Genomic DNA, 15,087 nt, shown 5'->3' on the forward strand with positions numbered 1-15,087 from the left:
TGTACTTATATTCATGCAAAGAATAATATAAATGATTACAGATCAAACAAAGCAAAAATGAAACATTTCTTTGCATTACTGAATTATGTTTTGAAATGTCACTAAACACCGTAGAGTAAATTATATTCTGACACTAAGCTTGAAATTAAACTACAATAGCATGGACATCATCTTCTGTCTGTAATTCACTTTCTCCTGTTGGAGTAAAAATTCTACATGGTTGTCTCTAGCTAAAAGAGAGTGTGCTTTAAGCTTCCATTTGGTGTCATTTGCTCCGTTTAAAAATAAAAAGACACTTGGTTCAGTTTAACAAAAGACCATCCATATAATAATTACATTTTTTGTCAACCATATAATAAACTCATAAGATTTTAATATCCATACACCAAATCATTAAACTGATTGTCAGGGTCATCATTACCTTCACCAGACGTTTGGAGATCTGTTAAAGTTGAGATTAGTGACTTTACTTTGTAAGTGTGGATACAAGAGATACAACAATAAGCATCAAGATGAGCAGGAAATTATATATAAATATATCCCCATATTGGAGGTGTATCTATCACAGGTATAATGAACATGGAAATATCCAATTGGATAAAACCATAAGAAAACTTTAACCAAATAATCAAAATACACAGAACAAAATATGTTCTCAAAAGGAGAGATAGACACCTATTTAGTCTCTGGCATTATTTAATCTTGAATGACAACAAACTCTGAGGATAGGATGTAGTTTGTTAAGATGAGGTATTTAGTAAGCAACAATATTAATGCATAAATAATAGAATAAGACATTGGAAGCATAAGACAGGTAGCATACAATTTTACCAATATTTGTCCTCTACAACAGTCTATGTTTCTCTTTGTATTAACACATTCGCTCCCAGCTCCCTCCATGGGTATTTATTTATTTATTTTTTTTGCTAGGGGCTTTACGTCGCACCGACACAGTATGGGTATTTAATCATGCAGCCCAGCGATTTTTAGATGCCACCCTGACTCGCTATGTAACAGAGGACTTTATCTTATTATCAGTCCTATACTATAAACCCTAAAAAACTGAAAATTTGTACATACAGTACCTTCACAAGATGATCTAGTACAATTCTTTTACTTGCCATGACTATTTGTTTTATCACTTGGCACGACTTGAATTCCAACAATGCATTTCAGAGACCTTGGGACTGGCATGTGTTTATTTAGATCACACATTCCACAAAGTGGGAAATAATCCCCGCTGTAATAAACTGTTCATCTGCCTGCTATCTACTGGAAAACTACATACTGTGTCATCTAACATACATTTATATGTCCAAACCATCTTAGTTTATTCCTATCAACTTTCTCATTTTGATTTTCTATTCAGGCTTCCTTTCTAACATCTTTGTTTCCTTGTATTTCCTATCAGACTTCTTAGGTATTTCATTTCACTTGCTTGAATTCTACTCTCCTCCCTACTTGTTATTGTCCAGCTCTCAGCCGCATAAGTCAATAGTGGTGCATAATACATTTTGTACACTGACTGACAGAGCAAATGCAACACCAAGAAGGAGTGGTCAGAACTTTATGCCAATTGCAGGGTAGACTGACGTCACTGAGGTATGCTCATGATGTGAAATGCGCCGCTGTGCTGCGCACGTAGCGAACGATAAATGGGACACGGCGTTGGCGAATGGCCCACTTCGTACCGTGATTTCTCAGCCGACAGTCATTGTAGAACGTGTTGTCGTGTGCCACAGGACACGTGTATAGCTAAGAATGCCAGGCCGCCGTCAACGGAGGCATTTCTAGCAGACAGACGACTTTACGAGGGGTATGGTGATCGGGCTGAGAAGGGCAGGTTGGTCGCTTCATCAAATCGCAGCCGATACCCATAGGGATGTGTCCACGGTGCAGCGCCTGTGGCGAAGATGGCTGGCGCAAGGACATGTGGCACGTGCGAGGGGTCCAGGCGCAACCCGAGTGACGTCAGCACGCGAGGATCGGCGCATCCGCCGCCAAGCGGTGGCAGCCCCGCATGCCACGTCAACCGCCATTCTTCAGCATGTACAAGACACCCTGGCTGTTCCAATATCGACCAGAACAATTTCCCGTCGATTGGTTGAAGGAGGCCTGCACTCCCGGCGTCCGCTCAGAAGACTACCATTGACTCCACAGCATAGACGTGCACGCCTGGCATGGTGCCGGGCTAGAGCGACTTGGATGAGGGAATGGCGGAACGTCGTGTTCTCCGATGAGTCACGCTTCTGTTCTGTCAGTGATAGTCACCGCAGACGAGTGTGGCGTCGGCGTGGAGAAAGGTCAAATCCAGCAGTAACTGTGGAGCGCCCTACCGCTAGACAACGCGGCATCATGGTTTGGGGCACTATTGCGTATGATTCCACGTCACCTCTAGTGCGTATTCAAGGCACGTTAAATGCCCACCGCTACGTGCAGCATGTGCTGCGGCCGGTGGCACTCCCGTACCTTCAGGGGCTGCCCAATGCTCTGTTTCAGCAGGATAATGCCCGCCCACACACTGCTCGCATCTCCCAACAGGCTCTACGAGGTGTACAGATGCTTCCGTGGCCAGCGTACTCTCTGGATCTCTCACCAATCGAACACGTGTGGGATCTCATTGGACGCCGTTTGCAAACTCTGCCCCAGCCTCGTACGGACGACCAACTGTGGCAAATGGTTGACAGAGAATGGAGAACCATCCGCACTCTTATTGACTCTGTACCTCGACGTATTTCTGCGTGCATCGCCGCTCGCGGTGGTCCTACATCCTACCGAGTCGATGCCGTGCGCATTGTGTAACCTGCATATCGGTTTGAAATAAACATCAATTATTCGTCCGTGCCGTCTCTGTTTTTTCCCCAACTTTCATCCCTTTCGAACCACTCCTTCTTGGTGTTGCATTTGCTCTGTCAGTCAGTGTATATTCTCTCTTTACACTTCCTTGGTACTTCCCTATTCCAGACAAGGTTTTTTACACTGCGGTAGAATGCACTGCCCTGTTGCACCCCCTTGCTAATCTCCATGTTCAGCTTTGTATTCTGCATTCCTTCTCTCCCTAAATATTTGAAACTACCCTCAATTTCAAGGTTTTGAACAATGTTCACAATGCAATATCCCTGTCTTTCTTTTCTTGATATCACCATGGTCTTACTTTTCTCTCCACTGATTTTCATATCATGCTTTTCAATTCTCTCGTTCAGTGCATCAAGTTTTGCTTGTACTTCTTTGTTGTTCGTTCCCCACACCACAATATCATCTGCCTATTCCCATATGCTTCCTTCGCCTCTTTTACAATTTCATCACTAGGCGAGTTGGCCGTGCGGTTAGGGTCGCGCAGCTGTGAGCTTGTATCCGGGAGATAGTGGGTTCGAACCCCACTGTCAGCAGCCCTGAAGATGATTTTCTGTGGTTTCCCATTTTCACACCAGGCAAATGCTAGGGTTGTACCTTAATTAAGGCCACGACCGCTTCCTTCCCACTCCCAGGCCTTTCCTGTCCCATCGTCGCCATAAGACCTATCTGTGTCGGTGCGATGTGAAGCAAAAAAATACAATTTCATCCATAACCATTAGAAACAAAAGAGGTAACAGCACACTCCCCTATCTTAGTCCATTTTCATTTCTCAGCTATTTCATCTTTCCGAACGGAGTCTGTATGCTGCTGACACAGTTGTTGCACATTGCTTGCACCATTTCTAAAGTTTGACCATGGTTTTCCAAACCTTCTCCCTCTGCAAACACTATCATATGCCTTTGTTAGATCTATGAATATTGTGACCAGATCCTTTCCATATTCTCAATTCTTTTCCATTAATTTTCTGTTGCTGAAGAGTGGGTCCACTGTAGATCTTCTACTTCTAAAGCCATATCGTTCCTCCTGCAACTCTCCTTCTACCTTTCTTCTCATTCTCCTATCTAATATCTGTTGAAAAAGCACGATGATTCGGAAAGTAATAAGATCAGCACGGTTTATATTAAAATGACACTATTTATTACAGTAGTGTGTAGGTGGCGCTACTTGATGGTGGCTCAACCAGAGTCATATGAATATATATATAAATATTCTGAACACCCCCTCTCGAAGGCTGAACCAGCTTCAACGTTTCAGTCTTCTGACACCCAGACATTCTAAACACTTCCAGTGCTTATCCTTCGGTAGTTCCTTGGTTAATATATCTGCAGGCATCCTCTCAGTTGACAAGTATTCGAGGTGAATGTCCCCAGATAAAAGAACCTCTCGTACAAAATGATGTCGCACTCAATGTGCTTAGTCCGAGAGTAGAAAACAGGATTTCCAGCAAGCTTCTGAGCTCCAATGTTGTCGTTATATAGCTGTACAGTTGACACGCTGTTAATGCCTATCTCCCTTGCTAGCCATAGTAAGTGCACTGCCTCTTTTGAAGCCTCAGTCAAGGCCATATATTCAGCCTCCGTTGACGACAATGCCACTGTCCTTTGTTTCGTGGATTCCCAAGATACAACTCCGCCATACATTGTAACGGCAAAGCCAGTGTATGATCTGCGATCGTTGATGCATGCAGCCCAATCAGCATCTACATAGCTTACTGGTATCACTTCCAAACGTGATTCCCACATCAGAAGAACCCTTCAGGTACCTCAGTACCCTCTTTGCCGCTTGCCAGTGTTCTTTGCCAAAAGAATCATTATATTGGCTTAAGACGCTCACTGCATGAGATATGTCTGGACGTGTTGCAGTTGATAGATACATAAGAGCACCTATGAGCTCTCTGTAGGGGGGGCCTCTCGCCATCATCCTTGGACCAAGTATTTGATCGACAGTTTAATTCCAGCTTCAATTGGTGTGGCCACAGGCTTGCAGAAAGACATTCGAAAGCGATCTAAGATGTCCATAACATAACCTTTTGTTTCAAGGTGATACTGGATTCATCTCGAGAAAACTCAATCCCGAGACAGTACTTAATGTCTCCTAGGTCTTTGACCTCAAATGACTTTTGTAGAAATTTGTGGACCTCGTCAATTTCTCTCGAGTTCCGTGACAAAACTAAAATGTCATCAACATAAACTATGATTAGGAGAGCATCAGCATCAGAACCCTTCACATAGACGCTCGAATCGCCGGACGTTGTTTGACACCAAGCTTTAGTAGTTGCTCGTTCAAACGTTGGTGCCAACAGCGGCCAGCCTGCTTCAAGCCATACAGAGCCTTTTTAATACGGCACACACAATTCTTGTTCAGCATCTTCAGCATCCTCTTGGCTTCAGCTATGATCTTGGATGTTGCATAACTTTCCTGTACGATGAATTCGAGTATTTCTCTGGTGTACTTTAGTACTTCCATAAAGATTTCCTCTTCAACAATTCCATTTAAGTATGCAGTTGCTACATCAAATTGTCGGACATACATTCCATGATGAGCAGCGAGCGCAATAGCCATTCGTATTGAGCTGAGTCGTGCTAATGGTGCGAATGTTTCAGTATAATCTATACCTGGCCTCTGGGAAAACCCCCTGGCCACGACTCTAGCCTTCCTTCTTGTGATCACACCATTTGCTCCGTACTTATTCCTAAGGACTACACGACTTCCAACTGTTGTCCTATTTTCTGGGCGGTCTACAAGATCCCAGGTCTTGTTTCTTAGAATAGAAACAAATTCATCTGCCATTGCCAGCATCCACTCATTTTTCTCTGGACCTGAAAATGCCATCTGAATTGGAACCTCAGCCAGACATACCGAATCAATTTGTCCTCCATCGTGTTCCTGGTAAAGCTTTCGAGGTCTGCCTCGTGTTCCCGAACGAATCATTTTTGGTCTCCCTGGGTCCATAACCTGTTTCAATTCCGAGAGTTGAATTGCCACGATGATATCTGACATTGCTTCACTGTCACGTTCTTCCCATTCTGTAATAGCAGCCGCGTTCTCGCTGATCGGTTCAGGTTTAACCTTTATCCCAGCTACGTATGCCCATGTACGATTTTTTACTAACACAGCCTTCATGTGAATTTTCCACGTGTCAAAGTTGTCCTTTGACAACGTCTCGATGCACACCATACTTGAAGTGTTCATCTTCACACACAATTTTTTTGCAGAAGACACTTGGCTAAATGTTTAACTCAACCTCGCCAACCGTGTACGACACGATATTTTCACGCGTCTATTTTTCAGTGTATTTTATCACTACACATTTAATCACTTTCCAAACGCGCATCCTGGCCCCGTAACCTGTTGAAAAGGCACGATGATTCAAAAAGTAATAAGATCAGCACGATTTAATTAAAATGACACTATTTATTACATACGTAAATAACAAGATAGATGCAGTGAAAACAATAGACATGGAGATTACAATTGTGACGTGTCAGAATGGACAAAGAAAGCATAGTGTGTAGGTGGCGCTACTTGATGGTGGCTCAGCCAGAGTCATATGAATATATATAAATATTCTCAACAATATCCTTTCCAATATTTTTGCCACTTGCGATAAGAATAAGATAGATGGTAGTATTCCTCTATAATTATCCCACACTTTCTTGTCCCCATTTTCAAAGACTGGTATTATTAGTCCCTTTCCCAAGTCTTCTGACACATGTTTCTGTTTCCATATCCATTTTAACAATCTGTACACCTGTTATAGTCCAACATGTCCTGCAGCCTTTATAATTCCCAAACTAATTTCATCCATCCCTGGTGACTCCCCCATTTTCATTTTACAGACTGCTAATTCCAACTCTAACATTGAACAGATGAATAAATTTAAGTATCTTGGAAGTATTGTGACTAAAGACCTTCACTCTATAACAGACATAAAAGCTTGAATTGCCTCAGACAAGGAAAGCTTCAATAAGAAGAAAAAACTTTTGTGGCCCGCTAGAGAAAGAGATTTGCAAGGTGTTACGTATGGAGTATAGTTCTATATGGCACTGAAACATGGATATTAAGGAAGGAAGAACAGAGAAGAATAGAGGCATTTGAGATGTGGATTTGGAGAAGAACTGAAGGAGTAAGCAGGGAAGATAGAATATCGAATAAGGAAGTTTTGAAGAGAGCGGTAGAAGTGAGTAGCATGCTGACCGTAATCCAAAAAAAAGGAAGGAAAAATGGATAGGGCATACTCTAAGACATAATACTTTACTACGAGTAGCAGTGGAAGGGATGATAAAAGGAAAACGAGGAAGGGGAAGGAAACAATATCAGTTATTAGATAGCATTAGAAAAAGAAAGGAAGATTCAGGTCACAGCCATGAACCTGTCGGATGGTAGAACAACCTATGATGATGATGACTGTTGAGTCATTACACTGTATTACTACCATCTCCTGTGCACAATTTCTCACATTCAGCAGTTTATCAAAATACTCCTTCCATCTTCTCTTTATTTCTTCTGGATGTGTTATCAACTCTCCACCTTCCTCTTTCATCAGCTTTGTATAAAGTCTTTCTTTCCTATTACTTCGTATAATTCCATGCAGCATTCTTATACTGCCAGCTCATCCGCTTCTATCTTTTGTGTAAATTCTTCCCAACTTTTCTTCTCATACCAATTTCTTACATTTCCTTGTATTATCAAGATACTTCCTTTTACTTTCTTCTTTTTTTAACTCTATTCCATTCTTGCCATTCTTATTTACTTTCACTGGTTCTCGCACATTCTCATTCCACCATGGTGTGTCTTTCTTTCAGTCTCATTCATGTTCTACCACAGGCACTCTCTGCCCCTCATACAAATGCCCTTTTGAAATTGGGCCATTCATCTTCCATATTTCCTACTTCAGTAACTGGAATTTGTTGTTTCAGTTTCTCCAAAAATTATTCCTCTACTTTATCAATTTCCACACTTTTATATTACTATCTCTAATTTTTCCATTTCACCCACTCTCGTTTTTGCTATCACAATTTGATCTCCATCGAATGCTTTTCTTGCAATTTGTCCTTTCCACCACTTATTTAATTCTTCTGTCACCCTAACCATATCTTATCATTTTTCTGCTGTTTTTCTTCCAAAACTGTGTGTTACTCAAAATCATACCATTCCTCTTACAAAACTCAACTAGTTTCTCTCCTTTATTCTTTTCCCAAAGTGACACACAAAGAGGGGGGGGGGGGGAGGTGACCAACAGCTACGGTGGGAGGAGTCCTCTCTTTAGAGGCCAGGTGAAGAATTCTTTTAGGAAATGACACATAAGTTCACCAGAAAGGGGAATATGGTCAACAGTTTTGATGGTGGAATAGGACCCCAGTCCCAACGGCACATAAAACAGAAGAACTTTCTCCTGTCAGCAACGTCTGTACTTCAATGCAGTTGCAAAAAATGTCTGTACTCCTGAGTAGCAGCTTAAAGTTACAACTGGCAGTAGGTATAAAATGCCTCTGGGAGTGGCGATCCTACCACAATAATAGCCTAAATATATGGTGCTTCAAAACATGCACAGTATAGTATTGCTAAGAATACTGACATGCCAAACTCAGTGGACAAGTGATGTAGTCAGGGTGACAATAGCTGCCTCTCATAGTTAACAGACACCTACTCAGTTAGTCTCACAAAGTTGGGTGAACCCTGTTCCACCCCTCAGTCCATCGGTTGAGCTGGGAATTGAACCTAGAGCTTCCAGAGAAGAATTAGGCCTGCTACTCCACACCACATGCCTAACTAAGCTTACCTTAACATACCTGAAAATAAAATTATATCTACTATCTTTAAAAATCTTGGAGGGACAGGTTTCTACTAAGCCAAACTCGACACATATAGTTAAAATAATATGCCAGGAATGCAAATCCTACCTGCAAATAGTAACATTTTCCCTTGTAAAAGCAGGTTCTGAACCTGTCTCCAGATCAGCTGTATCAAAGTATGATAATGAGTGATTGAGAAACCCATTTAGAGAATGATCCTGTGAAACAGCCATCACATACACCAGCCGTGGGATGAAATTTGACGTGAATGCAATGATAAAACCCTGCAAGCAGAAAATAATATACATTATATGCAACAAATATTAGCATGGCCATTTTAAGTGAATGCCACCACCTGAAAAAAAAAAAAAGAAAAAAAAAAAAAAGAAAAAAAAAATCATTAGGAGATCCAAGCATATGCTATTTCTATTGTTAGAATGGTTTACTCCAAAGTTGGTTCAAATATAAAAATACAACATAAAATAGACAAGTGTTGTCTGCTGGGCTATTAGGCTGTAGTCACATTCTGATAAGCACTGATGTACCACTTATTACACCATAGGCCCTTCTAAGACAATCTACAGTCCAATGGAATTGATCTCCTTTTATACAGGTGGAAGTATGGCAAAGTGCATCTCTTCTATAGAAGATTTCTCTGATTGATTCAGATGACTGCTAAATTATTTCTGCAGTGATGGTAAAGGCAGTATTAATATTCTATGATGCTTGAAGACTTTACAGACCTGGTTGAACAGGATGTATGAAAGTTATACACCCATAGCGCAACATTACTTATAGTAACCCGGGGTGAAACAGAGTAGCAATCTCTGTCATGAGCCTTGTACCCAGTACACTTTGCTGAAAATAATATGTAGGGTACTTGAATTGCATTCAAGTATGTCTCCAGTCATAAGTGAAGGAGTGGCAAAAAGGTAAATATCATTTTTAGGCATGTCTAATGACACAATATGAAGTGGCTCAGTTTGTAAATGTGTCAAGAGAGCTGTCCATTGAGACTACAAGGAGTGATGTACCTCACCATAACGGTGTTCAAACATTGAATAAAAATTGGTAATCACCATCGTGTTGCAACTAGCAGCTAAAAATCTATTTCAAACCCATCAGGAATTACTCAAGACAGTCAAGGAAGATCTACACCCAACTAACTGAGGAATGGACATTGAGAAATGAACTGCATGCAATGGGTATATGGAGAAGATTCCTAGACCCCCTGCTAACAACATTTCACAAAACAGTGTGTTCCAGCTAAGTGTTTCACATGCCAAACACAGTGTGTATTTGTGAACTGTGAGGAAAGAAACTGTGATAGATACCATGTTGAGAACTGCATCAAGAAACAGAACACATAAATTAAATTCTGTTTATCAATTTAAGCACTGAATGAATGAAAACCTACAACCTGTTTTCCAGTCAGTGACCGGGTCAGGGATGGAGGGAATTGTGCCGGCTGCCAAGGCCAGTCGCACTCCACTGGGGCAATGATTAATGACTGACAGATGAAAATGAAAGATGACAGGGAAAACCAGAGTACCTGGAGAAAAACCTGTCCCGCCTCCACTTTGTCCAGCACAAATCTCACATGGAGTGACCGGGATTTCGGAACCCAGCAGTGAGAGGCCGACGCGCTACTGCCTGAGCCACGGAGGCTCTTCAATCTAAGCATTAAGGAATTAAAATGTGTTATTTATGTATTTTAAAGTAATTTCGTTTTATGGCCATGGGCTATAATAACGTTAACAGTGCAATTGTAAAAGCGTCAACAGCACCACTGGAAGACTGGAAATGAGTAACATGACCTAATGAATCTAGGTTTCATTTGTGATGCGAGGTGACCCCCGTACATCAGAGGTACAATAAAGCACTTCATCCTGGTTGTGTAGAAGGTGTTCAAGTTAGGGTATCACAAACTGGACACTACTGTAGAGCTGACCGACACCTCCAACTAGCCTATACTCCATGATGCACATATGATCCTGTCTTCCAGAATGACAACTGCCACATGCATTGGTGTGCATTGTGTCATCAGCATGACATGACAAGCATTCTGCAACACACACTCATCTTGACTGCCTCACTAATTCCCTAAATTTTAATCCAGTCTAAAGGACTACTTGGACCAGAGAACAAGATGCACCAATAGACATCCACATACCCTGACAAAAAATCTAGAAATTCCCAAACTTGTAGAGTCCCAACCACACAGGATTCATATTAGTAAGTTATTTCTGCAATTGCAAAGCTTATCATTAGGAAGAGGAATAATGTAACTACTGTATGAATTTCATCTGGAATAATTTTCAATATGAATGGGCCTAAAATTTCAAAAACGTTAAACAGTGAAAGTAAGGTTCAGATTTCAAGAGTATTTAAAGCTTATCTGGTACAGTGATAAAGCACATGTGAAGCAAGTAAACAAAGAAAACATTCAACATTGTAATGTAAAGAACAGTAATATTAAGTTAAATGATTGGGTAATCAGAAATATACTGTAACATTTAAACTTTAATTTAATTAGGAATAAGAGAATGTTTCTTCCATAAAATTTTGCTTCAAGTACAACCTGGTAAGCCAGTAGGTGAAAACATTACTGGGGTCAAAAGAAAGAAAGGTTTGAAAAGAAAAGAGAACAAAGGATATTTTTCCAAGAATCTGTACACTGTGATAATCAGAAAGTTGAATTTCAATAACAATGTTACTGAAAAAGAAATTATATACCGTCAAGCCATCTAGAGTCGACTGCTAATGTAGAGTTCATTACTGAACTCGTTTCTTGTTATTCAACTGTCTACGAGCCGCTGCTGCCATTTGTCAGCTGACTAACGCTAATTCCCCTTACCATCTGACATAGAAGCACCGAGTATACTGTGCAACCTTGATGATACAGTAGTCCATGTAGCCAGCAGTGAAGATCATCATCATCATCATCATCATCATCTATTTTCCGCTCCAGCAAACTGGGCGCAGGTGTTTACGAACCTCTTCTAGTTCGTCCTGTCCATCCACAGCTGAATGTTTTACCTTTTGCTGCCAATGACCTGTATCAAGGAACATGAACGTAATATTTGTCTCAACCAAGCAGACAAATCGGCAATAGCTGAGCACGCTCTATCACCAGGTCATGATGCCATGTTCCAAGATGCTCGAGCTCTTACCCACACTAGACACTACAGGTCCAGAATTATATGGGAAGCTGTGGAAATATATAGATATCCTTACAATTTCAACAGGGACACCGGCTATCAATTAAATAATTTCTGGTTGCCAGCCATTAAGAATTTACGTATGTAGTTCCCTTCCCTGTCCCTTCACTATTGTTATTTCGTCTCTGTGTTTTTCCAAATTCGTACGTTCCTCACTGCCAGATATTTCATTCCAGGCTTGTGTCTATGTCATACACCTGTCAGTGTCATATGTTACGTACACATGTCATGTGAACCTCTTAGACCAGGGCCATCCAAACAGTGCTCCCCAAGCGCTAGCACTCTGGCCGCGCTCTAAGCCAGTGCTCCGAGCGCTTTGAGGAAAGGTAGTTTCGGTAGTGGTGGGAGGAGCTTGGCTAGCTGAGTGAGCGGTCTGTACGCCGGGCCGAAGACAGCAGCCGATTTTTTAGTGTGCGACTGAGATTTTATGTGTTTAAAAAACACAATTTGTAACGGCATTACAGTGCCAACCACAGGGATGATTACGGTGATTTGACAGACGCCAGTCGCCAATCGAAGTTGGAAGAATTGAAAGAAAATTTCAAGCAGCACTGTTCTGTATTATTGTTTTAATTTTTAAATGCTTGTTTAGAAACGGGAATGAATAAATGAATGAATTATCTGAAGAACACTAAAGTTGTGACTTGCCGTATTTTTGTCTGACAGGAGGTTAAGGAGAGTGAGGTTGGTGGACCCACTTTACGAACAAGCTACAAATGTTCGTCGCAAATTGCCAAAGCTGGGAAACCCTTTGCGGAAGGGAATGTAATCAAGGAGTGCCTAACGGACGCGGCGTCATGTATTTGTCCTATGGACCTAGTTGATAAATTTCACAAAATATCTCTTTATCCTCACACTGTGGCTCGCAGAATAGACAATATGGCTGTTGATATGGAACAACAATTAATGGAGAAGGCAGCAAATTTTGTATCCTTTTCCATCGCCCTCGATGGATCAACCGACATCGCGGACACAGCTCAGCCCGTTATTTTCATTCGAGGGTGGATGACGATATTCGGCTCACCGAGGATTTCCTAGACTTGGTAGCTCTCAAAGACACCACTACCGCTTTCGATATTTTCAAAGCAGTGGGGGGGGGGGGGGGAGGGAGTGTTTTTGAGTCAATGGGATTAAAATGAGAGCGGTTCACGAGTGTAACGACGGATGGAGCTTCTGCATTACGTAGTCTACGCACGGGGTTCCTCAGCTTTGTAAAATTATAAAAATGAATGAGAGTGGTACCACCCTAATGGCGGCGATCCACTGCTTGATACACCAGGAGGCAATCTGTGCAAAAGTCGCCAAGCTTAAAGACGTAATCGGAACAGTTGTGCGAGTGGTAAATGTTCTTCGAACCCATGGACTCACGCACCATCAATTCAAAGAGTACTGGGCGAGTTGGCCGTACAGTTAGGGGCGCGCAACTGTGAGCTGGCATTCGGGAGATAGTGGGTTCGAACCCCACTGTTGGCAGCCCTGAAGATGGTTTTCACACCGGGCAAATGCTGTGGCTGAACCTTAATTAGTACCTTAATTAAGGCCACGGCCGCTTCCTTCCCATTCCTGGGCCTTTCTTGTCCCATCGTCGCCATAAGACCTACCTGTGTCGGTGCGACGTAAAGCCAACAGCATTTAAAAAAAAAACTTCGCTTCAGGGCGAAAAGCACAATATCTGCGATTTGGTGGAAGAAATTCAAGCGTTCAAAAGAAAATTGATTTTGTGGGAAAACCAGTTGCGTGCAAGGAACACAGGACATTTTCCATTGCTGGAAGCAGTGAAATAAGGTGTCGACTTTGATGAGTACTTGCAGGCAATTTGCCAATTACAAGAAGAGTTTGAAAATAGATTTTCAGAATTATCAGAACCCCAAGTGGTGTTAGATGTAATTGTTCGAACATTTTCTCTTAGTGCAGACAGTGCTCCACAGCTATTTCAATTAGAGTAGCTTGAACTGCAGTGCAATGTTCGTCTTAAAGACCGCTTTCTAATGTCATGAAGTTTGCAAGAATTTTATAGTGGCTTTCCGGAATAAGAATATCCCCTTTTATATAAACATGCATATAAAGTTCTGTCAATGTTCAGCTCAACGTACATTTGTGAGCGTTTCTTTTCGGTTCTTAAGCTTACCAAAAGTAAACATCATGCAACGATGAGCGATAGAAACTCGCGTAATTGTTTAAGAATAGTCTATTGGTATAATATTGGTAAAATTTTGTTGAATTTTCCTCTCAGATATGTTCAAATTTCAGTTTTGAATAAATCGCATTACTGCATTCTATACTTAACACTTGATTTCGTTTCCTGCATATTCCATACATCGGAGTACCTTTCGATTTGTATATGCGGTATATTTATTATGGCAAAACAGCCCTATCAAACCCACAAAAGCCGTTGGACGCACGACTGTACGTACGTATCTAGTCAGCGCAGTCCGAACATCGTCTGTCTTAGGTCTCCTCGCTGCCACACTGTAGTGGTGGTAGGGGAAGGAGCGCTAGTCTGACTGCCCAGTGCTCCCCGAGCGCGGGCGCGCTCTCGGAGCTTAATAGCTGGATGGCCCTGTCTTAGACTGATTCTGATGGTTCGGTCAGCTTCTGCTTCGAACGCTAGCGCTATTACATGTTACATGTAATTAATAGCGCTGTGCCACGTCCTGGGAGCCATCTGGTGGTGAACGAACGTACCATTTCCACTTCTATTATAACGTCTAAATTTAAAGAAGCCTTTCTCATGGAAAGTCGAGATTTCTTCTGATGACGCAGAGCACAGTTCTCTGCGAAACGTAAAGAATTTCACCTTTTTTTCTTGACACGGCATAAGCCCAAAAGCCTATACAGTATCATATCTATAAGATATGGTTTGTACAGCGTGAGCTTGCAAACTTGGGGAAATGAGTCATCCGAAAGTAATTGACGAATGGAGTAGTAGAGTTTTGATGCAGCTTATATTCTATTTTCTATTTTTTTGGTTTATGGTATTGTCAGAAGAAACGAAGCTCCCTAAGTATTTGAAGTTATTGATAATGTCTACTTACTCATTTTGCACTCACAGGTGGACTGCTTCAGGATTTCAACTCATCACTAAACCGACGGTTTTAGTTCGGCTGATGAACATTCCCATTCTTTCAAATTCTTCTTGCCAAAGATCTAGTTTAGCTTGAATTATTGCTTCTGTCTCAACCCATAGCATAATGTCATCAGCAAATACAAGTGCA

The 15,087-nt window shown here is 41.6% G+C and overlaps 1 protein-coding gene across 1 annotated transcript in view; it reads right to left on the reverse strand.

The window, feature by feature from the left end:
• LOC136856865 (anoctamin-1) overlaps positions 1-15,087 on the reverse strand; it is a 286,578-nt gene that overhangs the window by 5,988 nt on the left and 265,503 nt on the right. The window contains exon 15 of the mRNA XM_067135069.2: positions 8,760-8,935. Within this exon, the coding sequence (XP_066991170.2) occupies positions 8,760-8,935 (176 nt within the window). The remainder of the gene's footprint in view (positions 1-8,759; positions 8,936-15,087) is intronic.

This window comes from Anabrus simplex, chromosome 1 (assembly GCF_040414725.1).
Source record: "Anabrus simplex isolate iqAnaSimp1 chromosome 1, ASM4041472v1, whole genome shotgun sequence".
NCBI classification, from domain to species: Eukaryota; Metazoa; Arthropoda; class Insecta; order Orthoptera; family Tettigoniidae; genus Anabrus; species Anabrus simplex.